This window comes from Protopterus annectens, chromosome 3.part1 (genome assembly GCF_019279795.1).
Source record: "Protopterus annectens isolate FY-2018-M chromosome 3.part1, PAN1.0, whole genome shotgun sequence".
NCBI lineage: Eukaryota > Metazoa > Chordata > Ceratodontiformes > Protopteridae > Protopterus > Protopterus annectens.
This window is the reverse complement of record NC_056732.1, coordinates 1,549,993,651-1,550,020,770: the sequence shown is the minus strand read 5'-3', so window position 1 is coordinate 1,550,020,770 and position 27,120 is coordinate 1,549,993,651. Positions and strand designations below refer to the sequence as shown.

At 38.9% G+C, this 27,120-nt stretch overlaps 1 protein-coding gene across 1 annotated transcript in view; it reads right to left on the bottom strand.

Annotated features, from left to right (window-relative positions):
- The window catches only part of KCNH2 (potassium voltage-gated channel subfamily H member 2), a 696,728-nt gene that overhangs the window by 394,381 nt on the left and 275,227 nt on the right, over positions 1 to 27,120 (bottom strand). The window contains exon 2 of the mRNA XM_044067613.1: positions 19,426 to 19,851. Coding sequence (XP_043923548.1) covers positions 19,426 to 19,851 — 426 coding nt within the window. The remainder of the gene's footprint in view (positions 1 to 19,425; positions 19,852 to 27,120) is intronic.

Below are 27,120 nucleotides of genomic sequence, written 5' to 3'. Positions count from 1 at the left end.
AAAGGGGTGGTATACTGAATTATGGGACTGATTAATGATGAATATAGAAGAATTATAACCCTTTGCTTTATAAGCAATGCCTTTGCTAATCAAGTGTGCTATGTAGAAGACCTTCCTTATTACAGTACACACATGGTGGTCTGAATTAAGGTTGCAGTCTACTTGTGATCCCAGATCCCTTACCACTTTGTAGGTACATAGGTTATTGTTGTTAATCTAGCAGTGTGAAGGGACATTGTTTTTACTGAAGCTAATTAGGATGCATTTCTTTGCATTTAGTTTGAGACCATGACTAAGATACTAGTCGTTGGTCTGTATAAGACCATCCTGAAGTATATTGGCATTATTTGGGGATTCCATGATTGCAACCAGTTTTCAGTCATCTGCAAACTTGGTCAGCCACAGTCCCTTAGTTTTGGCCTAAACTACTGAGAAGTATATACCAAACAATAGGCGGCCCAGCACTGACCCTTGTGGCACCCCGCTGGTGACGTCTGCTCGTTGATGTGGAATCACCCACTTTGATAGTGTGTGACCAGTCTGTGAGCCAGTTGGCAACCTATCTTACAACAAAGGGGTTTACATTCAGTTTACTAAGTTTATTAGTAATGTCTGATTGTGTGATTGTGTTGAAGGAATTGGCCAAGTCGAGGTATGCTGTGTGCACAGATTTGCTCTTGTCAATGGCCCTGTTCACATTTTTGAACAAATACACCAGGTTTAACAGGCAGAATCTGTTATTGATTAAGCCAAATTGGGTTGGATCCAGGGTTTGGAGGTCTCCTATGTCTTTATTTATGAGGTTTGTGATGATACATGCCATGACATTAAAGAAAAAGCTTGTCAGACTTAGGAGTCTATAATTCCCCAGATCTGTTGCCAAGCCACCTTTGTGGAGGGAAATAACTGTTGCTGTTCTCCATTCCACAGGAATATTGTCTCTGATAAGGCTGTGACTGAATAGGGTACTTAATTTTGATGCTGGTTCATGTTTTAGTTTGTTTGGAAGACAGCCTGGGATGCCATCTGGTCCCATAGAGGCTGTGTTTTTTGCCTAAGACAATGCTTTAATGACCTGCTCTTCGAATATGTAGGGTGGGGGAAGTTGGGGGCAAGGTTTGTGATAAGTTTGGAGGGGATAAGGGAGTGAAAGTTTCACCGTATCTGTCCACTAGCAAGTTTGCTTTCTGTGTGGGATCAGTGTGTGTGATACCTTTGATCACTAGTTCAGCACATGCTTCGCTCCTACCTTTTAGGCTGCATACATAGTTGTAGAAGGCCTTATGGATATTCTTGGCTGTGATTGTTAAGTTTTTCTCAAAGTTACCCTTAGAGGATTTAATATGTTGTCTTATTTGCCTATTGAGGCTGAGGAGGGTGCTTTCCCATTGTCGGGTCCTCTCCTTACTTTTCCTAGACAGCAACTTTTTGCTTTTGTTGTAAAGTTTGTTGATGCTGGATGTCCACCAGAGTGACTTGCTTTTGGGGGGGGGGGGGGCTCTGGCTTTGATTCTGTCTGGAACAGCTAAGTCTAAACACTTATACAAGTGATTGTACAAGGCTTTAGTGTATGCTTTGGTGTAGTTACCACTTCCAAACAGCACTGAGGCCTTGATAGCATTTATACCTTCCCCTAGAAGGGTATAGTTTGCTTTGTTGATGTTTTTGGTCTGACTTCCCCCTTTGTTTGGTGTTAGTGCCAGTTCAAAGGCAATTGATTTGTGGTCCAATTTAACTAATGAGGGTCTGACAGTTGTGGTGGTACATCTGTTTATTCATGTTAGTAAGAACCAGATCTAGTATGCTTGTTCTTCTTCTTGGGGTTTGAACAATTTGTTCCAGGGCATTTGAGTTAACAAAGTCAAGGAACTTTTGGACTGGTGAGTTATGGTTACAGTATGTTTCCCAGTTGATGGTGGGATAATTGAAATCCTCTATGACCAGAGTGTTTGGCAATATTTGGTTTGACCCCAGTTTGGTCAAGCCAGCCTCATATCCATCATGATCCATGGAGGGGGATCTATAACTAGCTATGAAATGAATGAGAGTCTTACCCACAGTAATCTGAACTTGGAGTAACTCCGTGGAGTTGTCCGGTCTAACTAACTGGGAGGTTAATTTATCTCTAATATAGATAGAAACAATGTCTTATTTGGTTCTCACATATTCATTTTGTGGTCTTAAGGTGTAGAAGTTATTGTAGACTTGCAATGCCGGGGTACTCTCTGAGGCCTTGAACCAGGTTTCTGTGACAGCACAGACATCTACATCCTCTAGTGATAAGAGAACTTCCCGGCTGTGCAGTTTTTGTTTTAAGCTCTTAGCGTTTGGCAGCATACCCCTTATTTTGCTATGATTTGGCAATTTTCACATCAGCAATTTTGTTTTTTGAGATCTTGTCTAAAAAAGGCACTACGGGAGAGGCAAGAGCCTTTGCCAGCATCCAAAAGCCTAGTGGTGCCAGGTACAAACCATCTCTGGCAAAGCAGTGAGGTTTGCCGACCATGTCATCCCAGGCTGACAGAAAATTGTCATGACATCAAAAACTAAGCCAATTACTGAAATCAATAATATTTTGTTGATACTGTAGCATCATTCTAGGTGAGGGAAATATGCTGCTGAAGGCTATGGACATACCTGCTTGGGACACATGCTCAGAGAGCTCAGTCATATCTCTCTTCATACAGTCCAGTGAGGTACATCTCAGGTCGTTCACTCCAACATGAGATATGACAGAGTCATAACGGTAGTTGTTGCTGAGAGATCTGAGTGCATGCGTGATTTGGCAGATCATGGCACCGGACAAGTCGCAGACCCTGACTTTCTTCTTATCTAACCTGTTGAGAGGGACATCCGTGTGTCTCACAATGGAGTCTCCAATGACAAGAAAATTTGGTTTATGAGAACTTCCCATTCATGTCAAGCAGAGCACTTCACTGGCCCTCTTTAAGAGAAATCTTGATGAGTGGATGGGCAATAGGAAGTTCACCCCAGGGATCACTTCAGTGGCCTTGCTTGACAGGGGCACTGGGAACTAATTTTGGGCAGCATGATGCCAGGGAAACTTCTTGGGCTAGGCTTATATAGGCTCCAGGGTCATTAGCCTAGTACACACCTATGAACCTATGAGTGTTGCGCTTTAAGGGCTTGGTAGGTGAGACACAGGTGTTGCTATGTGTCTTGGGTGCTGTGGGAACTGAAGTTGTAGCAGCCTTGTGTTTTGAAGGTCACTGGTGTTTTGGTAAGTTTTTTGAGAGAATCTCTGTGTATGTTGATTTATATGTTCGATGCGTACTATGTGTATGTGCATGAGTAGTGGTGGGTGAATTGACAACCTCTTGGGTGTTACTGCTTCGAGTGCTAGATAGCAGGGATTCAGATTTGTTTGATGTAGATACATCTCTTGCTTGCTTGTACTAGAGTGTGTTAGTAGTAGATGGTTGTCTGTGTACACGAGGCAGTTGCTATACTGCCTCAGGAAACCCAAGTCAACAAAGCTGGTAGGAGAAACAAGGATACTCCAACTGCCCATAATGCTAAGTTTGAAGAACTGTTATTACAAAGGGCGTGCTTTCAGGACTGATCTAGGAGGTGCTCTGTAGATGGGTGCTTCTGATGAGGTTTTTGACTGGTGGTTTAATAGGTCACAGCTCACCAGTAGTACTTCTTGGACCGGAAATATACCAAAAATGAGGGCTACACTAATTTACTACAGCTGTTTCTGAGGGAAAAATTGTTGAAATCACCTGTCCAGCTATGGCACACAACTGCGTGGCAATCACCCTTCATCAGACAGATTCCAATCAGCACTCTTCTCTGGCAAGGGTGCAGAAGCACCCCTTCTAATCAAAGATGGGTTGGAAAACGTGCTCACAATACAACAGCCACTAGAAACAGAACTAAATGCAGCAAACCTGTATCTGGACTTGCTACAGTTGCTAGCTACACTAATTTAGGCAGTGAGACACTACAAATGTTTTAAACAGCAGAAAAACTGCAAGGAGACACTAAAAATGTTTTAAACAGCAAACAAATCAGTTATTTAAAACACTGTTTGTCGGGAAAACAGAACAAACAGAACAGATGCTTGGCAAACACTGAAAAGTAGCAACAATTACTTTGCAATCAGTGAAAGAGGAAAAAAGCTGTGCAATCAGTGAAAACAGCAACAAAATACAATTTAACAGACATAGTTTGGGAGTCCAAGAATATGAATGCACATACATTTCTAGTGCAAGGAAAAAATTAGCTGATGATGTCACTCCACAAAGGTGGCTCTACTCCTGACCCTTGAAACTATAGCACCATAAGCCTAATGAGTCTCTTTTATAAGGCTATGGAGTATATTATATCAGACTTGATTAACACAGACATTAAAAATCTCTTCAGGTAGGATCTACAGCAATTTGACTTTGTAAAACATAGATCCAGGCCAATAAACCTGGTAAATGTCTTTGCACCAATACCACATGGTGAGGATGGAAGGGGCAGCATTAGAGACCATAAAGCTGAGCAGTACTGTGTTGTAACGCTCAGTGATAGGTCCACTTTACTTCTCTGACCTACAGACTTGAAACCAAGACCTATGGCTAACTTAGTTTAGAGATGACTACAAGCTGGGACTCATTGTCCAATCCCTGTCTGACCCAGAGGCCTGCCAGTAGGGTCTTATAAATGCATAGTGAATTGAAAATGGACTTAAATTAAATGTTAAAAAATGCAACACTGTCACACTTGGGAGATAAACCACCCACTCCACTTCAAAATCTATAAAGTGTTGTTAGGACTTGGGTTCATAATTCCCTCTCCTTTGATCACCATGTGGTTCTACTTGGCGCAGCTGATCAACGAGGAGTATCCTTCAGATCTGAAAATGTTACTGTCCTCTTGTAATCAGCAGTGATCAAACAAATTATAAAACACAACATCCCCTTTGAGATGTACCTCACCAGACATATCAAACAGTCTGAAATTCCCCAGAGATTCCTAACAAACAGGATCACAAGCTTAAAATCCCTAAGCTACCATAAAAGAACAGAAGTATTTTCCTTCTTTTCTGTGTCTTACAGGATCCTCAGCGGAGACCTATGCCTTGCCTTCAAAGCAATTGTGGACCTAGTGGTCCAGGATCTCTTGTACCTTCACAAATCAATCAGTCCCAAAAATACCAACACAATGGTTCTTAACTTTTTTCAGCAGATCAATTCAACAAAGTGAAGACACAGATTCATTCCTCAGCATCTCCCCCACCTCTGGAATGGAGTCCCTCAGCAACTAAAGCTATGTGACACTCCATCATCCCTAAAATGGGACCGGGATAATTGGGTATTTATAAGCTCACCATGGGATTGAATGGCCTAGCCCTCATTAAGAGGTGAGATACAGCCTAGGTTTAGAACTGCCAAGGCATAATGGTTGCAATAACCTGTAGCCTTCAATTTCCTATGATTTTTGTAATTCTTAAGCAAAAGGAATGAAAAGGTGCAGGTGGGTTTTGCTCCTGCAAAAGCATTAGCTTTTAGTTACTTCCATTCATTTTGATCAAACTATATTTTTTCACTAAATAATAGTTTTGATACTTTCATCTTTTAGGCATTTTATTTCTGAAATTTGATTTAAAGATGTAAATCACATCTTATCTGTATGACTTAGATATGACATAGACATAAAAAAAGACTTTTGCTCTAACTGTATTACTTACTTCTCTTCCTGACTGAAACATTTCAGCACTTTAAGTGCTCTGAAAAAGTCCTGAAGAAACCAACAGGATGAAGGCATTTTGATTATACTTTTACATATTTTGCTTGACTCCCCTCAATGAAGTGACAGATTAATTTCTCAGTGACTCTCCCACCTCTGGAACTGATTTCCTCGGCAAATAAAGCAGTGTGACACACTATTCTCCCCCAAAAGGGACCTAGGTAACTGGGTTTTCAAAAACTTACCCTGGGATTGACTGGCCTAGCTGAGAAAACTGCTTGAAAAGAATCTATCTTTAAACTTTGCAATTTTTGTAATTTTATAACTGTAATGGACTTTTACTCCCCAGGCCTCCACTGAAAATGGACCTGAGTGCCCATTTGGACCTGTAAACAAAAGGCAATAAATAAATAAATAAATAAAAATGCTCAGACTGGATTGCAATCAAATGTGAAACACTTTGACTCCATGGAAGTTTTTTTTTGGGCTGCATTAGAGTTATAACTTTGTCCTTATCTGGAAGAATGGAGCACTTTCATTTCTAGCACCATGCCCTTGTGGCTACTGATTGCATATCTTGAGCATAGTTTAAGGGATGTGTCACTGCCAAGTTCTGACCCTACACAAACCAGAAGATATTTCTAGAAAGAAACAGAAATAAAAGTTTTATGCGAGATAAACCCTCTTGTGAATCTACTCTATCTAAATGCACTGAATGTACTAATAATCGTACAATACTCAGAAAGTGACAAGATAAATATAACATATTTATGGACATAGGGAACCTCCAAGCACTGGACACTTCTCAGTTTGGATTCAACAAGTACAAATCATGCTTACTCAAACCGGTGGATTTTTTGAAAAGGTCACCAAAGCAATGGATGAAGAGAAACTGGAACACACTGCATATCTTTACCTGGGCAAAGCTTTTGACACAAATCCCCACTCGGGCATAGTAAAAAGATAAATAAACTGGGAATAAACTCCATTGTCACCCACTAGATTGCTGCCTGGCTCACAGATAGGATGCAGATAATCAAATTAGAAGATGCTACCTTCACAAGAGACCAGTCACTAGCACAGTCCCCCAGGGTTCTGTGCTGGGACCTCTCCCGTTTGACATCTACTTTTCTGAAGTAAAAGCCAATACCATGGGATTCTGGCTGACTAAGTTTGCAGATGTCTGCAAGCTAATAGCAGTCATTGAAATCCTGAAATCACTTAGATGTCCTCCAGGGAGGTTTTTACCAAATAAATAACTGGTGCTAAAATCACAGATTGAAACTTAATGACAAAAAAAATGCATTGTTGTATCCTTTGGGAAGTCATCTACCACAGGGAACTATCACACTGGCAATATGCCTCTAAGATTTGACCCAGTTGTTCAGGATTTGGTAACTTATGTGCACAGTGACCTAATTTTTGTCCAATATGTGTCTACTGTTGTAAAAAAGCCCTTCTATATTGTACAATTTATAAACAAAGATCTAGGGATGTCATTCTTTCCCTTTACTCAGCCCTCATTAGGCCAGTCACTAAATATAATACCCCCTTTGCCATGTATCTGTCCAGACAAATGCAACAATGAATGCCCACACAGATACCTTAGTAAAAGGATATGCTTAAACAACATGTCTTATGTGGACTATGTGGACCAACTCAAAGCCCTGTATCCTACAGACTGCTAACAGGCATCCTCTGACCCATTACAGATGGATGTACTGCAGATCATCAAGTCAAATGGCATCAGAAACACTTGGTGTAGGGATCTAAACCTCTTCAGCAACATCAATAGAATGCTTTGGAGGGACAGATATATTTTGCACTGGATACCTCCGCTGCGGAACAGGATTCCAATCCACATAAAACAAAGTTGGTCCCTGCCCATATTCTTGCACAACTTGGATCAATAGATGGGAAACAGAACATTTATCCCAGGGCTGCCCCCTGTACTATTAATGGACATAGCCTGAACTTAAATGCTTTAATGAATACATGGGGACCCTTCACATTATCTATGGTATGACCCCAGTATTTTTCATTAGGTATAATATGCAATTATTAACCATAGGATGGGTAAGGCCAGTCTATAACCAAATGGAATAGGTTATTTTGAGCAGAAAAAGGGAAACTGGATAGACTTAAAATGCCCTGCAAGGGCAGCTAGCCTAGTACTTACATATGAAGCTATGAACCTATAAGTGATCCAGTTCAGATGCTGTCTTCAAAGACCTTTAGATATGGTGGATACATAGAAATAATACTATTTCACTTCAGTAGGGCTTCTAAAATGAGCACAGTTAGAAGAACAGAATCATCATAAGCAGCAGGCAGACAAAAAAGCCTGAAAGGCTTCAGGCAACCGGATGAAACGATTGTTTAAAAATAACAATTATCTGTCTCACTAAATATCTGTCTATCCATCTATCTGTCTGCTATTTATCCATCTATCTATCTATCTATCTATCTATCTATCTATCTATCTATCTGTCTGTCTGTCTATCTATCTATCTATCTATCTATCTATCTATCTATCTATCTATCTATCCATTGCTGACCTAGTAATCTAGGTTTAAACATTTCACTAGTACAATTAAGGTACTGACAAAATAATTAGCACAAGTTAATAAAGTACCTTACCCCAAACCTGGAAGGCAGAATGCTACTAATTAGCAAATATTCTCTCTTCCCACCCTGCCACATAGTGGCACGACATAACTAACATGTGTGGCATGCTATTATGGGGTATAAGCACTGATATCAGTTGCTTAGATACAGCTCATGTCACTGCTTACTGTCAATCTCATAGGTACTTAGTGGGCTACTGGATTGTGAAGATTTTAAGAAGCCTAGCCTTCCAGTCCCATGGTAATTTTTAACTCTTTTATTTTATGTACAAATAAGCCACAGATGGGCAGAACAAGAATATGTTGGTGGATTTGCATGTTGCCCCTATCCATGAAAGACAATGGTGTTAAATCAGGGGTGAGTTTGTGGTTACTCCTATCCATTTGTCCACGTTATGTTTGAAAAGGGCAAGAGAAACACTTTGCTTTATGTGAAGTGGAGGACGGTCCCACAGAAGCAGAATTGTCTGTGACAAATATCTGTCACTTCAGCTTGTTCTAGTTATGTTGCAGAAGTGATTGAGATCATTTGAGCAGCTGTTTATGCTTTAGTTTGACTTGTGACTTAGTGACAGCTCTGACAAAATAGGATCTACTGACACTGCATAAACAAGGCAGCGGTGGCCATAGTAATATGTATGATACAGAGAAGAGGGACAATGCTTTGAGATGCTCTGCATAATTTTTATAATATATGCCACTGATTTTCTTAGTGAAGAAGCAATATGATCATTCCGGTTGTAACAAGTGTTTTAGAAAAACATATACTGAAAAGGGCATTACATTCAATGATCGGCTTAACAAGTGCTGAGTATATTAGAATGATTACATTCTCGGATATGGATATCATTCCTTTAGCTATAAGCTGTGCAATGAAAAAGGATTTCCATGCAGTTGACGAGTATGTGAGGATCAAAAGACATTTGTTAGTCGGCATGGCTCCCAGGTCCTTCACTATGGGTTCAGTTTTCAGGGGTGAGTTGTCAATATGACAGAAAAAAAAGGGAGTCACGCCTGCTATTTTTTTTTTTGGCATTTAGTATTAGTTCATGGTTTGGCAGAGGTCCTTTTGGAGGATTACTGTGTCCTCTGGGAAGTTTATGATGGCATCAAGCTTGCAGTAATCTGAAGACTTGGTCAGCTATAAATCCTTGGCATTACCATTGACCTCTAAGAAATAGATGCCAAACATGAGTGGCCCAAGGACTGAAGCTTTGGTTATACCACCGGCAAAAGGTCTTTTGAAGACTCATCCTTATTTTTCTGAGTTCTATCTATGATCCAAATTGCTATCCAATCAGTTTATAGGGATTTACATTTAGCTCAGAGAGTTTATCTATGATACCTGAGTGTGAGATGATACTGAATGCCTTTGCTAGGGCTGGAGTAACTTTTTCAAAGAAGTCAACCAGGTTAACTAGGTGATGAATCCAAATGTGCTTGGGTTGAGAGACTGTAAATTACATAATTAATTCAATAATTATCCTATGCATAGTCTTACAGATCAGACTGGTCAGGCTTATAGGTTTATAATTACCCAGGTCTACTGAAGCCCCACCTTGCTGCGAAGGAATGATTGTACTGTGCTTCATTCATCTGGTACAAAGTCTGCTTTGAGGCTGATACCGAACAACCTCAGTAGGGGGTCTGACAAGTCATGTTTCAGGCTAAGCAGTTGGCAGCCTAGTATGTTAACTGCTCCCACAGGAATAGTGCACTTGGCCTTACATAGCAACTTGAGAAAATGTTTTTGGTGAGATTTAAGGGTGGTTTTGATGCGGGTATGAGATATGGGAATACTGGAGGGGAGAGGGGAGGTTAAGTGTAACCTAAATTTGTCTGCTAGTAGACTGACAATGTCATCTGTGTTTGAGAATGTGATATCATTTATTATTAGCTCTAAAAAGTGCTGAGCTTGTTTCTGAGATTTCTAACATTGTTAAAGAAGGCTGCTATTTGTTTATCCTTCACCTGGATGGCTATTTTTACTTCATAACTGGCTTTGGCTGACTTGATCAGAGTCCATAGTTCCTTGTTTGGTTTAGCAACAGCATTTAGACATCTTGAGATTTGAATTTACTTTTGCGTGCCATGAGTTTTCTTTTTTTTCCTTTATTATAGAGTCTGTCTATATTAGGGTTCTACCACAGGGTTTTATTTTTGAATTTAGCATTGTATTTATTTCTGACAAGGGAACAGATGCATCTATGCAATTATTTGTTCCTTATCATGTTGAGATGACCGCAGAGTGATACAAAATATCTGATAAGACATTGGAGGAGAGACAGTAGTATATTAAAGGCTAAATTTAATGCAAAACAAAACATTGAGTGTACGTGAAAAGACCGCAGGTTCCTGATTATACTCAGCACTGCAATCTGGCTGGCAAGACAATGAGGAGAACAGTAAAATATCAAAGGCTGGGTTCAGTGGAGGCAGAAGTATTTTCTGTGTGAGTGGTACAATAGGTTCCTAATTAACATGCAACAACTACCATGCAGTATTGGGAATTTCCTGAAAACAATGGCATTCAGACACTAGAACATCCAAGGATAAATTTAGCTGGAAGGGAATATACTTTCTGTGTGTTTTGGATGAATGCTCCTGACTGTATTGTAACAAGCATGCAATATTGGCAATGTCCTAATACAGCACTTGGTGCCAGAGATTAAAATGAAAAGGCTTGTTTAGAGTTAGGAAATTGATCTAGACAAAAGTTCCCTGTTTACAGAGTATGGCCCATGCTGCTCTGTGAAAACCATGTCCGAGCATTTTTTGGCATACTATTAAAATACTACCTATTCCATTGGGATGGCGATGTGTTTATATATGTGACTGTGACAAAGATTTGCTGGTGACATTTTATTTTATTTTTTATTTTACATTTGTTGACCGGGCTAGTCCAACTGGATATATGTCCATTTTCAGTAGAGGCCCAGGGAGAAACGCTCCACTAGTTGTACATTTTCACACAAAGGCATAAAAGTTTACATAAGAATAATAGCAAATAAAACGGATAAAAAATAAAATATAAAATTGTTAATTAAAAAATTTTTTTTTTTTTTTGTTGTTGTTGTTAATAAGGGTAATGGTAGAGAAAAGAGTTAGCATTAGTCTGGATTAGTGCAGGAGCAAAGCCAGTGTTTATTGAGATAAACTTTCAGTTGGTATTTGAAGAGTTGGAAAGAGGTTAAAGAAGTGATATCAGAGGGTAGTTTATTCCATGCTTTTCCAACAGAGTTGGAGAATAAACTGTCACCTGCATTATTGTTAGGTTTGGTTATATTAATCAGAAGTTTATTAGAAGAACGTAGTTGTTTCAGGTTGTTGTATGGAGAAATAAGGCTAGAAAGTATTGGTGTGTTGGTTGGCTGATATAGAATCTTATGAGCAATTAAGATCTGTTGAAGTATAAGTTGGTTAGGAAGTTCTATCTGACATCTGTGACACCCACTCCCTGGCCCAGTAATCAAGGAGCCTCAATCCTCACCACTAGCACCAGTGAGGGGCGTGCACATTGGGAAGGATAACAAGTACACTCACACAGTAAAGTACAATTTCCCTTAAAAACACACAGAGATCACAGTCAGTCTGGGGCTGGTTTCTCCCTTTCTCTCCAGATCGCCAATAAGACTCCCCACTGGCACAGGTATAGGGTTGAGATCTCAGCCAAGTAGTCAAGCCAAAACCTCCAGTTCTCTCTCTGTCCAACCAGTACTTCATGTCCCTGCCCAAGTAGCTGACACACACACACACACACACACACACACACACACACACACACACACACACACACACACACACACTTTGAGATTTGGTTTATATACAAACACACAGACACTGCTGGGGAAGGCTGGCACAGGTTCTGCAAATATGCCCCCTCTTGACAGGCTATAAGGTAGCAATCACTGTCACCAACTACTCTTATCAGCTACTAATAAAGCCCTTCCCAAAGGGTGACCAATTTCACTGTGTAATATTACGGTTATCCAAATAGTAAGTGTAACCCAGAGATAAGGCTATTCTGGTGTGGCTTAGTACAGCATCACTAAATACATGCAAGCACTCTAGAGCTTAAATTATCTGTACACAAAACAGCCAGTTGAAAGGTTTAAAAATATTTAATAATAAATAATAAAAACACAAGACAAATCTCATCAGTTCAACACAATGCAAGTCAAGAGTTCAGAAATCATAGGAAAATGCTTTAAAATAATACTGTAGAATAGTCTGAAATAAATATAGAAAACAGCTAGACTAATCTGGCTATTTCCATTTATGTCTAAGAGAAATCACTGTTCTAAATAAACATCTTACTTACAGAGCAAATGCAGAGTGCTGGTGAGTTGATGTGTTCAGGTTCAGACAAAAATCCAAAATGCTCTAATCATTCTTTCTTAAATTGATAAACACCCAGTATTGCTGAGTCATTTCACATTACATCATTCTTAACAGTTCGTTAGTTCCCAGGCTAACAGAAACTCAAAATTGAAATTTCTTAGTAAGCTGCACCTGGCCAGGAAGCCACAACAATAAAATACATTATACATGTAAAACCTTAGTAATTATCTCTTAAACAACAGAAAGAATTTCCTGGCCCAGACATCCTGTCTCTGAACTTGAGATCAAACAGTCATACAATGCTTGACATATCAGCTTTCTTCCAGCAGAGTGCACTGTGGTTACATTTTTGAAGCTCAGTACAACATATAGTTTAATCATGACATATAGTTCTCTTTACATTTGTAAACCAAGTGTGTGTATTATATTAATATTTACAAATGACATAGAATTATTTACAAGATTCTATCTGGTTGGGCTTGCAGCCTTCACAGCATCTATACAACATTTTCATCCTGAACAATTCTGTCAAAACTGCTCCTTTCGAAGTGGTATAACACTGAAAAAAATGGAGCAGTTTTGAGGAGTTATCCTATTTGACAAAATTGTTCTAGTTGAATAGGTTCATAGGTTCATATATGTTTACTAGACTAACAACCACAATGGCCTTTTTAAGCCTAGCCATTCATCCCATATCTCTCTGATAAGTTCTGATACCCTTGATAAGTGTAAGTATGGGCTTGGAAGATTAACCATTTACAGGATACCTGTGTCCATTAGAGACATAGGTGCAAAACCAGGGATGAATTTCTGGTTTTCCATCCAATTGTCCAAGTTGCACTTGAATTGGGTTAGGGAGGAACTCTGCTTCACATGGATGGGGAGCCTGTTTCATAGACGGGGCAGTCTCTGGGATACATACCTTTCTCTCCAGAAAGTCCTATTTATATCACAGACAAGGTTTAAGTCTTTAGAATGGGTAATTCTGGTGCTTTGTTTTGTGGATATGCAGGAGGTCCATCAGAGTGGGGCCTGACAAAGCTCTCTATGCCAGGCATAGAGTTCCCCTAAAAAGCCTGTAGGAGACAAAATATAGGGATGGGGCCTTGAGGCAGTCTGCATAGGGCATTTTACTTATGCCCTGTATTCTTTTAATGATGAACCTCTGTGGACTTATTAGTTTTTGGATATGCTTGGTTAGCTACATACCAATGGGGGCATTGTACTCAATGATGTCTCTGATGAAAGCCGATTACAGTGGAACAATGACTTCCTTGGATTTAGATCTCATACCTTTGTTTATAAGTTGGGCAACATAGAATGATTTCCTCACCAATTTAGACATGTGATAGTCAAAGGCTAGATTACTATCTATGTGTGTACCTAATTCCCTGACTAGTGGGGCAGATCTAAGGGGTGTGTTGTCAATATGACAGTTACCAGGGATGGGTGACTTCCCAAAGGATACTATTATGCATGTCTTGGCATTTAGTTTTAGTACATGGCTCTGACACCAATTGTTTGTCTGTGTCAGCCCCTCCTGGAGAACATTTGTGTCAGTGTGAGATTCAATGACAGCTCCTAATTTGCAATCATCTGCAAATTTAGTCAGCCAGAGACCACTGACATTGTCCTTGACTTCTGAGAAGTAAAGGACAAAAAGGAGTGGTCCACGGACTGATCCCTGAAGACTCCCCTTGTGAATAGTCTTTATATTGAGGTGAACCCCCCGCCCCCCAAATCTAACTTCCTGGGTCCTGTCTATGAGCCAGTTGGCTGTCCAACAGGTGACCTCATTACAGGAATAAAACTCCGATTCTCAAACTGTTTAAAATTCTGTGTATCACCCACCTACTGGAAAGATTTAAAGTTAACACTACACCATGTATGATAACCACCTTTAATATATGTATTTTCCTTTTTCAGATGAAATCTTTAACTATTTCTTTCTCAGCTACTTGCTTCCAACCTTTGCTGTGTATATGTGAGAAAAACCTGTACCTGTGTGTACATATCGTTAAACAAATCTCAGTTTTGTGATAATTCACTGTAATAATTTCACTGTATTTACACTTGTTTTTGTACATTTGGAGCTTTACTCCCCGAGCCTCTGCTGAAAATGGACCTGTATCCAGTCAGACTTTCCCAGTTAACAAATGTAAAATAAAATAAAATAAAAAAATAAAATAAACATACAGGTTTATACCTAACCTCTTGACTTTGTCAACAATGTGCGAGTGGGGTATTGCGTCAAATGCCTTGACCAGGTCTGACAGATGACTGTTACCTTTCTTCATTCATGAGGCATGAAGCCTGTTTAGAGGCTACAGTTAAATAGTAATTCCAGAGGCCCTGATAGGTCTTGTTTCATGCTATATAGAAGGCATCCTGGGATATTGTCTGGGCCCATTGATGCAGTGTTCTTTGTCTTTGAGAGAACATTAAGGACCTGTTCCCTAGAGGTATTGGGGGGGTTATATTTGATGTTATTTCCTGAGGGAAGGTTGAGGGGGAGAGAGGGGTAAAGTTGGAGCTGAATATATCAGCCATGAGGTTTGCTATACCTTCTGGCTCAGTATAGGTGGCTCCATTTACAATGAGCTCTGCATACAATTGTGTATTACCTTTGAGGCTGCAGACATAGCTAAAGAATACTTTGTAGTTGTCCTTGGCCTGGGAGGCTAAACTTACCTCAGATTTGGCTTTGGCAGACTTTATTTGTCCTCTGACTTGTTTGTTTAGTTTGATGAGAGTTCTTTTATCCTGCTGGGTGCTGCACCTTCTAATTTTTGCCATGATTTTCATCCTTCTGTTTTACAGACTACTGATTTTGTGATTCCACCATGGTGGCTTGTTTTATTGAGTTAGTTCTGTACTTCTTCCTGGTGGGTACAGCTGCCTCTATGCAGCTATTAACATGGTTGTATAGGGTTTCTGTGAACAGTTCTGCATAGGAAGAAGTGTTCTCAGGGTTTATGGGGGCTTGAAATTTTGCCAGGTCCTCACTTAATAGCAGGAGGTTAGCCTTAGAATATTTCCTGAATATTCCAGATTTAGCTGGGGGCCCAGGTTTTATTTTTACTTCAAAGGAGACCATTTTGTGGTCTGACCTTACCAGGGAAGGCATTACAGTAGGTGTGTGCAGCAGTCTCCTATATTAGTGAGGACCAGAGCCAGTATGTTTGCACCCCTTGGTTAGTGTATTGACTATCTGGTCCAGGGAGTTTGTGTTATCAAAATCCAGGAATCGGTTTACTATTAAAATATCGAAACACAAAAAAAAAATGGTACTTAACAGCAAACTAATTAGTCGAAAGTACACATTACCTAACGATCCTAATGTCAAAAATCAGCTGTTAATGCCAAAAATGTTGAACACGGCATTTTACGGCACTTAACAGCAATGTCGCCCTTGCCGTAACTCCCTAACTAGTAAACCTAACATCCCGTTTATGCAGGGGGGAAAGCCACCTACACCCCCCTCTGGGGGGGCTGTGCCCCCACAACTATATATTCCAACTCTGAGATCGCACTACAGTGAGGAAAGGGATGTATTTCCCTAACTGCACTGTATCGCAATCCCTGTACATCCCTTTGAACCTTCATATTTGCGAATGCACAGTACATTTGCGAATATAACATTTGATCATTTAGCTTGCACACATATGAACTATTCGAACATCTGTAGTTCGAATAATTCATAGGGGTACAATGCTACGTCGAAATTTTAAAAATCCAGGAATCTCTGTGCATGTACATTTGGTTTTCAGAAAAAAGAAGTTCACAGAAGTAGAAATGCTTAATTTACTAAACAAGATAAAAAAGCTTTCGGGATGTACCCTTCCTCAGTTATCAATGAATACATCTTACAAAAAAGTTCATCTCATTTTATACTTTCCAATGCATAGTAGCACATGACACAGCCAGCCAATAGAGCAACTTATCCTATTAACAATCAATTAATCTAAAACACACAATAAAAAAATAAAAGAAATATTAACACACACACACACATATATATATATATATATATATATATATATTTTAACATATATATATATATATATATATATATATATATATATATATATATATATAAATAAAATAAATATTAACACATATATATTAATAATATATCACCCTGATCAAAATAAAGATCTAAAAGTACGGAAAGTAACTGGATTCAGAAAATCAAGACAGTACACTGCTAGTCTTGTAAGACCCAGATCCAAACTAATCTATGACATAAGAACCAATCCACATGACCACGCCATAATCCACATAGCCAAAATCCGTCCAGTAGAAATCTGGACGGTCAACATCTGGATTACTTATATGCCCCACTAGGTGGAGCTGCAGCAAGGGCTGCCTGCTCTTACCAACCCTGTCTGCTGAGAACTACACAGTCTCCTTCAACTGTTTTGATTAAAAAAATCCACTGCGTTGCAAGACAGTGCACAACCTAACAACCATCTGGAAGACAGCAGTTGGACAATCCTATGTGAGATATTTCACTGGACATAAAGGTTACCTTCTTATACAACCACTCAGGATGATAATCAGTATAATACTAATCTGGAATAGGTTTGTCCTCAATAAGGCTCACCTTTCACCACCTCTGAGCCTGTGCAGCAAATGCAGCTCATATTCAAACCATGGTTCTCTGCATACATCTGGCCTACAATATATGCTTGTTGGGGTGAGTATATCTAGAGCATCAGTGACAAACACATAAATTGCCATCAGTAAATCCAGAGCCTCAACACTATGTCTTTCAAGGAGCCAGTCAATTAAGTAATAAATAGAAAAAGAAATACAAAGTAATTAATGGGGTCATAATTACCACCATTTTTTAGGACGTTACCCTTCACTGATGCACTGCTTTTGTTTTAAATTACCTTTTTATGACTGCAGTGCATGTTTTGTTGTTTTGGCTTTTGTGTTCCTGGCTTAGTTAAACTCTGTTATGTTATTCTACTTTGCATTTTTAACATTTCTTTTGCAATTGTTTAAAGGAGCTCTTCTCTCTCGGACTTAGCAGAAAATGGGCCTGGTCCAGGTCAACAATCCATTTATGAAAATAAAATGAATACATCAATGAATACACTTTTAATTGTTCAATAAACAAAGAGCACACTTGTTATTGATTTGTGTAGTGGCTACACAGATTTCTAATAATTTATGATCGTTAGCCAATCAATGTTCACAAGAAAATGATTTTCTTTTTCATTCTTTCAAAATATAGAAACGTTAATTGTTCCTCTGAATACATTTAACCTAGTCAAACACAAGTATGCTGCAATGAACTTTGGCTTGAATTTGAATAAAAAAAGTAAATGGACACATTATAACATCTATATACATGATGTAGGAAAGCTGTAAGGTATCCTTTGCTACCAGGCTGTGTGGAACCAACAACACAGGCAATGAAAGGTTAGGAGGAGATGATGAGACTACGGAGACAGAAGTTATCACTTTGTTCTTAGACCGAGAGTATGGAAAAAAACTGCTGTAGTGGAGACCCCTGCTGGGGGATTAAGGAATCACATCACTACAACAGATAACACTGTGAATAGACACAAGTAGCCATCAGAAGTGGGTGTGTGTGGGAGGGGATGCATATGGCCAACATTTCTATGTTCACAACGGAGAAATAAAGATAGAGATTCACTAGGAAGCAAAAGCTGATGGACACCTAATCCTTTCTGTTTCTAAAAAATAGGGTACATTTATTAACACAGAAAAGTGGAAAAGCTTCATTCCCTCTAGAATACAATTTAGAAAGGTATGCAACAATGTGCAGTCCATAACCACTTTAAAAGCTAATGTGTATTTGTGGCAGCATTCTTTCATTAATAAGGCCATTCCTACATATTCTAAGTCATGGCGTGTCTTCACTATCAGTGGCTGAAGCACAGGTTACAAATTGACATCATTATCAACAGCTGAAAAGTAAACATGGTGGGCTGGAAAAGAAGATTTTAGCTGTACATATCAGGTTTTTCAACATCCATTCTTTGTGCAATGTATCCTGAATGTGTAGCCGCTATTTTTACAGAATTAAGTTAAGCAATGCCAATCATATGGAAATGTTATGCTTATTGTCTTCCTCTTCTTAACAGCATGTGACTCATTTGCTGTAAACACCTTATTTTAGAAATAATCCAAGTGACTTGGTTGGTTAAGTCATCAGCTCAATGTCAGATGGCAGGTAAGTTAAGTGATTAGTTTGGACTGATATAAGCAGGAATTAAACTGATGAATGGGGAAGACAGTTCATCAAGTGAAAAACTAACCTTTATTACCTGCTTAAATTTATGCAACTAATAATGCAAATGTATAACTATCACATAAGAAGACTAATCAATACACCATAAAACAAACCATATTCTCTGACAAAATATTACTGCTTACCCTGAAGTATGTGAATAATTCAAGACATTGGTTCCATTACTCACCAGGGTGGTATTAACATACTGATGTAAGTTTTGACTTGTAATTTACAATAAAAATCAAATTAAGAATGTTGTATTGCCCAAGAACATGTGTCAGGATTTCATCATCTTAGCAGAAAAGCCTAGCAGGACCTCAGAAAAATGGAATCTGTAGAAATTTAATAAAATATTTGTTTTGTAAAGCCAATATGGTATTTCAGATGATATGAGAGATTATGGACATTATTTTACAACTGCAAATATTCCAACCTAATTATACTTGGTGCTCGGTACAAAAAAGCTAAAATATTAAAGAATCTTACCTCATCAGAGCCAGTTTTGAAGATCAGAAGGTCAAAAGGGATCGCTGCCACCATGTCAATAAGGAACCAGCCCTTAAAATAGTGGATGGCGATCTTCCTTGGGTGACTCACCACCTCGTCATTGCTGTTAACATACGTAGTCCGAAAATTAATTAAAATGTCAATGAGGAACATAATGTCAACAATAAGGTCCACTACGTTCAGCGGATTGCAAGAGTATCCACAATCACGGCGCATTTTTTCTTCGTGATCGTTCAATAGGAAAGCAGCAGAATAAGGAGTAAAAATGGCAGTATAGATGACCAGCAGAAGGATTAACCAATCCCACACTGCTTTAAATGGACTGTAGTGTAGAATGGTCCACTTGTGGATGCGAGGAGCTTGAAGTTTGTACTCTGGCAGAACATCGGCTCCCAGGGACAAGACCTAATGGAACAAAGCAATTGGATATTAGTGAAAGGTTATTCTTTTTCTCTGAAGTTCTTGATTCTGTGTTATCTGCTTTTAATCCATCAGTGTTAGCCTGTTCATTATCCCATTATTTAGTGATAACTTACATAACAGCATAAAATTCTGCAGTACTTAACTCTCTGCATTATGGAACTTCTTACTGCTTTCTACATGTTTTTACAATGCTTCACATTCCTAAGATGACAATCATCCATGTTGTGCTATTAGAAACTCATCTTACTGTAGTTAAATAAAGTGATTCCGATTATGTTTTTTACTTATCTATGTCTTTACTGACACATCTTAAATACGTATGTCCAGATGTGTAGTTGTGTACATTGTGTTCACCTTTATTGACAAAAAGTAGACTATATCCAACAGATCTTTTGCAAAGTTTGACCCAGATGAGCACTGTAAGATGAAGCTCTAACACATCAGTAACACTGACGCTGTATACATTGCAGCTGTTTAGTGTAAGTGTTATACTTTCTATTCATATGCACCAGAACTAACGCTCTTCAATGTTGTGAATCCAAACTCAAATACTATGGGAACTATCATGCATATGAATCCATGCATGGAAAGCTTCTCAGTACCACTTAGCATTTTCTAAAATGTGATCTAGCTGGAGGAAAAAGAACTTTTATTTCCTTACTTTGTCTCCACCGCTTGTCAGTCATCAGGCCACTAGCCAACCAGAGCACTTGTTTCCATCACCAGTGTTATGGTAGACTGGAAGGGGGTGTTCATTCACATAGCCAGCGGGGTGATTCATGATGTTTTTTTTTATGTGGCCCTATCTGTGGGCATGGATGGCACAATGGTGTAGTAAGTAGCATTGTTGCCATATAGCAAAACATTCTCTGGTTTGGCTCTTGGTTGGGGTGCCTTCTGTGTGGAGTCTGCATGTTCTGCCTGTGATCACATGGGTTTTCTTCAGATGTACTAGTTTCCTCCCATTTTCCAAAAAACATGCAATAGATAGTAGGGTGACCCTGTGTGAATGTGTGTGTGTGTGTGTGTGTGTGTGTGTGTGCGCGCGTGTGCATGTGTGTGTGTGTGCGTGTCTGTGTGTGTGTCTGTGCGTGTGTGTGTATAATATGGAATAAAGGCAAGGCACTCTACTACTGCCATCCCCTGTTTAGTAAACTGCATGGATGCTAGTTGTTTTAGGAGTTATTTGCACTTGTGTGTATGGATCCCCAGTTGCATCAAACACAATTTCTCCTAAGAGGACACAGGAAGCACACTCAGTCCAGGGTCTGGATTTCTCTATCTGTATCCCTCCAGGTCCCCAGTAAGACTCCCCATTGGCACAGCTATAGGGTTGATACCTCAGCTGAGTGTCCAAGCCAAGTTCTCCAACACTCTCTCTGTGAAACCAGTGCTTCATGGCCCTGCTCCAAGCAGCTGACACATACACTCTTTGAGATTTAATTTTCACACACACACACACACACACACACACACACACACACACACACACACACACACACACACACACACACATACACACCCACACACACACATACACACCCACACACACATAACTGGGAAAGTCTGGTCTAATTCCTTATAGACTCCCTTCCAGTCATCTAGAAGAAAGACATTAGAGAGTTATTTATTTATTTGTTTATTTATTTAGGTCACAGCCTATTTTCAGTGGAGGCCCGGGAAGATGTGTTTCATCTTTGGAATGTGGGAGGAAACCAGAAACTCAGGAAACTCATAAGAATGGAGAGTGGACATGCAGACTGCACAGAAGCCACTCCAGCTGAGAATCAAATCAGAAAACCTCTTGCTGTGAGGTGGCATTAACCACTACACAACTGCTCTGACTTGCCCCCTTTTGCCCAGACTATAAGTTAGTCACACCGCCACCAGACACTCCAAAGCCAGGAACTCTAAGGTTTTTGCAAGGGTACCCAACTATACTGAGTGAAATTAATATTAATACAAATGGCAATGTTTATCAAATGGCAAGGCTTTCAGGAGTAGCCACAGTGTCAACGAATAAATATAAGTACTCTCAAAGGCTAAAATATGCTCTAAAGGACCAGCCACAAGAAACAGTTTACATATATTTAATAATAAATAATAAAAGAACATGAAAATACTAAATATCAATATACAATATTAAAATAACAGAGATGAATAGATTCACACAGATACAGAAAACAATACTTAACTAATCTCACTATATTTTCCTGACTTAGCTAATGAATTACTATTCCCTGGTCACTTACTAGAGGAAGGCAATATGAAGTGGGTGAGGTATCCTTTTCTGTCAGGTTCCAAAAATAGACTGCAATGAGACTTCAGTCTCAGTTAATATTAAAATATCATTTTTAGTGATGGACTACAGAATGACATCACATACTTCTGATTCCCATGCTACCCCCCTTGGCTAGAAGTTGTCAGGATATATCAAATATGTGTGAATAATACACATGCAGAGCCTTGCTAAGATCTGTTGCAGTTCCTGGAAGCCATAAAAAAAGTTCAAACCTCCACCCTTCCAGAGTTGCAATTAGTTAACCCCAAAGACAATGCAGAAAGCTTCCTAGTACAGACTTTTTGTCTCTGACTGCATTGAGAGCTGTAAGATACAACCTTTATGGTCTAAGCCAGGTAATTAGATTTCAAACTATTTTCAATGTTAGGTGGATTGAGATTAACCTCTTCTCTTCCAGTATTCTCTGTGAGAAAATATACATTTAAACAGTTACAATAATGCATGTATATTTATTTTTCTGTCCAGCAGGGCACGCTGTTGGTACATGTTTAACACAAGCAGCTTTACAAATACATTTTTCAACCCAAGCATCTGTACACATCAGTTTGATATACAAATGACATATGATTCTTTACAAAATTCCAGCTAACTGGGTTGGCATATGTTGCACATCCACTGCCCTATTTCTGCTGGCATAGCTGGCAATACCTCACATTGTCACAAGCTCTTTCTAAAATGACAATGGACTCAGATGCTAATGGCTTGGATTTCCTCCTTCCAGGAGGTAAGAAAAAGAAAAGAGTAAGAGAGGTCCCTGAATTGCCTTCTGCTGCATGCAGCCCTCAACAGATGACTCAGCTATGATTGCATCAGAGTCCTTGAACCATTTGTTTGCTTCTTCTGAACCTTCTAGTGCTGTTCCTTGGGACACCTCTAAGGATCAGGTGTGTAGCAAATCCTCCGAGGCTAGGTGTACACCTGCTTCTGTGAAGGGAGAACTACACAGCTTGCAAGTGTAACAGAACAGGTACCTGCCATATGCATCTAAAACTAGCTGTTGGAGTTTACTCAGAGTTTCTCCTAAGATACTCTTAAGAAAAAGATCCAAAAGTAAAATATGATGTTCATTACTAAATTACTGTTGTAATAGTCTAAACTATAAGGGACATATTCTGTCATAGACTGGACATTTTTCGAGTATCTAATGTTTTAGGACACCTTTCTCGTGCCTGCATGCCTAAGGGGACACAAGAGTGTGCTAGTACAAAAGTAGATATACAATTACCAATAAGATTTTGTTCATCCTGATTTTGATGCTAAAGAAGAATAACATTTATTATGTGTCAGTAAGACTCATCTTTCACTGAATCTTCACTGGTTCAGAGGTTGGCTAGTTTTGAAAATTTGGGCAGATAAGTATCCTGTTGGGGACTTTAATTGATATTTTCTCTGAAAAATGTAGTTGTTTTTGGTATATGTCTGAGAGAAAAGGGAACTTCTTGTATGGATGTTTAATTCCTTATAGACTCCCACATAGCCTGCATTTCTGTATAGTAGAAGAACACAACATTTTTGTAGCTTTTAAATCTAAGAGCCTCAGAAGCCATCTTAGTTCTCTTAGGCTATCCTTTGAGAGACAATGGCTTAATGCTCTTAATTAGACCATGATGGGAATCTGTTGCTGGTACCTTAGATGACCCCCTTCCAGTCATCTAGAAGAAAGACATTAGAGATGGTTCATTACCTGTATACTCTCTTGCCCAGCTCTCAATGAATAACTCCAGTATGGCCACATCACAGCCCTTGTATGATTCATTGGTTACTTCTGACCACCCTGGTGTTTTCTTCTGGAATCCACTAAAAGTCAGGAGTCTAACATATCCTCTAGGGCTAAACATATGTTGAGTATGAGCAAGGGAGAACTATACCTGATTAACTCCTGAGAGAATGCAGATATCTCACTGATACTAGTTGCTGATGAGGTATCTGTCAACTAGGGAAAGGGCCAGAAATCTTACTGGATATCTTCTTCTAAGTCTTTTAGGGAAAACATCTCATATGGTAAGACCCTTTCTACTCCCCCAACTCTATATCTAAAGAAACAAAAAAGGAATGGTTCTCCTTTCATAAGAGTCTGTTTAAACCATTTCAATTGCTTCAGTCTGTTTCCTCTTCCCAAACTCATTTAAATAGAAAGAGCTGCTTCTCTTTCAGATTCGGAATCTGATTCTGATATAGATTGGATTATATTGTGCTTCTCAACTCTCTTCTCCTGAAAACTATGAATCAAAATCTGAAGAGAATATTTGTTCAGATCCCTCTATTGAGGAAGTGTCCTATTCTGATACAATTGCATGGATGAAGGACTTATTTAATTGGGAAAGTAAGTACCTATCTGAAACTTAGCAAAGATATTATGAACTGTTACATGTTGATTCACCCAAACCGTTACTTAATACCCAGTTATTGCAGCACTTGAAGATGATTTTAATGGCACATCTACATGTTTTGATAGCTAACATACTACTGTTAAAATATCAAATAAGTTATAAAAGGATCCTCAATCTCATTGGTGCCTTTTATTGTAACTGCAGAGATAAATAGTCAGTAATTGCTTTGTTACTAGTAGCATTAAGTACCCGGCTGTTTCTAGTGCCGTTCCTTCTGACCAGGATGGCAGAGCATACCTCTAAGCCCCTTAGTGCAAGAAATCTGGACCAAGCCTAAAATAATGGGGGGACAAAGGCCCCAAAATAGGGACATATTTTAAATATTGCTCATATAAACTTAGAAAGATGCTAGAATAAAAGGATTTGTGTGAGCATACATTTTCTGAAGGATATAAAGTCTAAAAACTCAAATGTATGTCATTATTTAGTGACTTCAATCCACAATGATTTGCCAGAAAAACACAAATTTTATGAGGAACAGACCAAAAATATTATGCAAAAATCTGTACAGTTGAGAACTATGCAGATCTTTTGACAGATTTGGGAAAAAGGTTTATTCCTCCTCAACCATAGCATTTACAACTGTCAATTGTCTGGTTCATGTAATTAAATTCCTTTTAGCTTTCTTTGCTGGTATGAAAAAGGTCATTGCTGATATGCTTAGCTTAGAATCTAAACTTTCCTTGTTTTCTTTGCTTTCCTCACTTGCCTAAGTTACAAGCGTAGCTAGTGCAGGGTGGGGGGGAACTCCCCGGGGTGCATGGTGTAGGGGGGTACAGTCAGCCAATGCTGATATCTAATGCAATACCAGTTTTTAAAAGCCTGTATTGTATTTGAGGTCAAACCTGAGCACTGTAGCGCTCTGTGTATGGTCTAAACTGTAGCAACTGTTTGCTACATTGTAGCAAACATTTTGCTATAGTTTAAAACAATACATGTTATTTCTTTCTTTATTTAATAAAAGGGAGGAGGGTTAGGGGCAGGGCACAGAAACAGGAACTGAATAGCTGGGCAGGAGGGGGGCATGTTGTGCATCTTGCCACCTGGTTGGTATGGCACTAGAAGGAATGTCATTTTTTTTTTTTGCTCTTCCCCTGAAGAGTTGAGGGGGTGGGGTGCTGGCTCATGGCATCCAATTTGCACAAGGCACTTACTGAAGATGCAGTATCTGGGGCTAGAGCAACTGGGTCAGTCATATGTAGGTTTGTATGGTTCTAAACAAAAAATGTACCTGAAGATGCAAAATCTGAAATTCTTAATGCCCCTTGATAAAGAGGTTTTTGTTTGGCACTTCATTTGAAGATGTTCTAATGAAGTGTGATCAGAGGGGAAACTGATTCAATGATCAAGCAAAATTTTCAATCCTCTATATCTAAATATAGCAGGAATTGTCCCTCCAACAAAGACTTTGTTTACAGAAAAAAAACAACAAAGGAAAGCAACCATTTAAAACAGTGGCAGGACAGTACCAAGTAAAATGGGGGAGTTTCTCAAACCTAATCTTAGCCTAAGAAAAATGAATGACTATGCCACATTTGCTTCCCTACCTTGTGAATCTTTCAAAGAATATTTTTTTTCATCTGTCTCTATGGCACCAGGTTACAACAGATAACTGAGTATTAGCAATCATTCAGAATTAATACAGAAGCTAATTTGATGAATTCTACCCTACCCTAACCCACCTGTTATGTCACATCATTTCTTGAATTCTTTCTCATGGAGTAGTAAAACATATACCAGAAAATAAAAAGGAATCAGATTTTATTCAAGGATTTTCCTGGTACTCAAAAAGGAGGAACCTAGGTATTTGGTTTTGGCCTGTGGTTTCTAAATCTCCATGTCAAGGTTTCTAAGTTCAAATTACCCTATAATCTCTTTTTTTCCTAATCTCTTTTACAAGTTCCTTCATTAATGTGGAACTAAAATAGGTTTACCAGCATATACCCATTCACAGAAACGTTGGATGCTTTTTAAGACTTTCTGTTCCTTGTTCATATTCTCAGTTCTCTTCCTAACCTTTGGGTATTCACAAAGTCTGTCATCAGTGATTACATTTTACAAGTAACAAGGTGTCCACATCTTTCTGTACTTATGTGGCTCTCTTATATTTGCAGACTCTATTCAAAATTGTCAAAATCTCTTCTCTTTGTCAGAAATCTACTTCAGAATATAGATTTTTAGCTCAATCGGACAAATTATTATCTCATTCCTTCTCACAAAATAACTTTTCTAGGATGACTGCTAAACACTTTGGAAGTAATAGCATTTTTACCTCAAGAAAAATAAACCTTTTACATAGAACAGTTTCTTCAGTTTTCTTTTCAACTTTTGACAACAGCAAGGGAATTTCTCAGGATTCTATGATACATAGCTTTTGCAGTTTTTTAGTGTCCCCATAGCCAGATTGCACATGAGAAAAAACTCAATGGTTTGTAAAATGCACTCAAACTGGCAATTACTCATACAGAGCATCAGATTGAAAAACTATTAAAATAAAAAATGCACTGAACATGCAGCTCACAACTGTATCAAAACTTTTAGTTCAAAAAAATTGAGGGC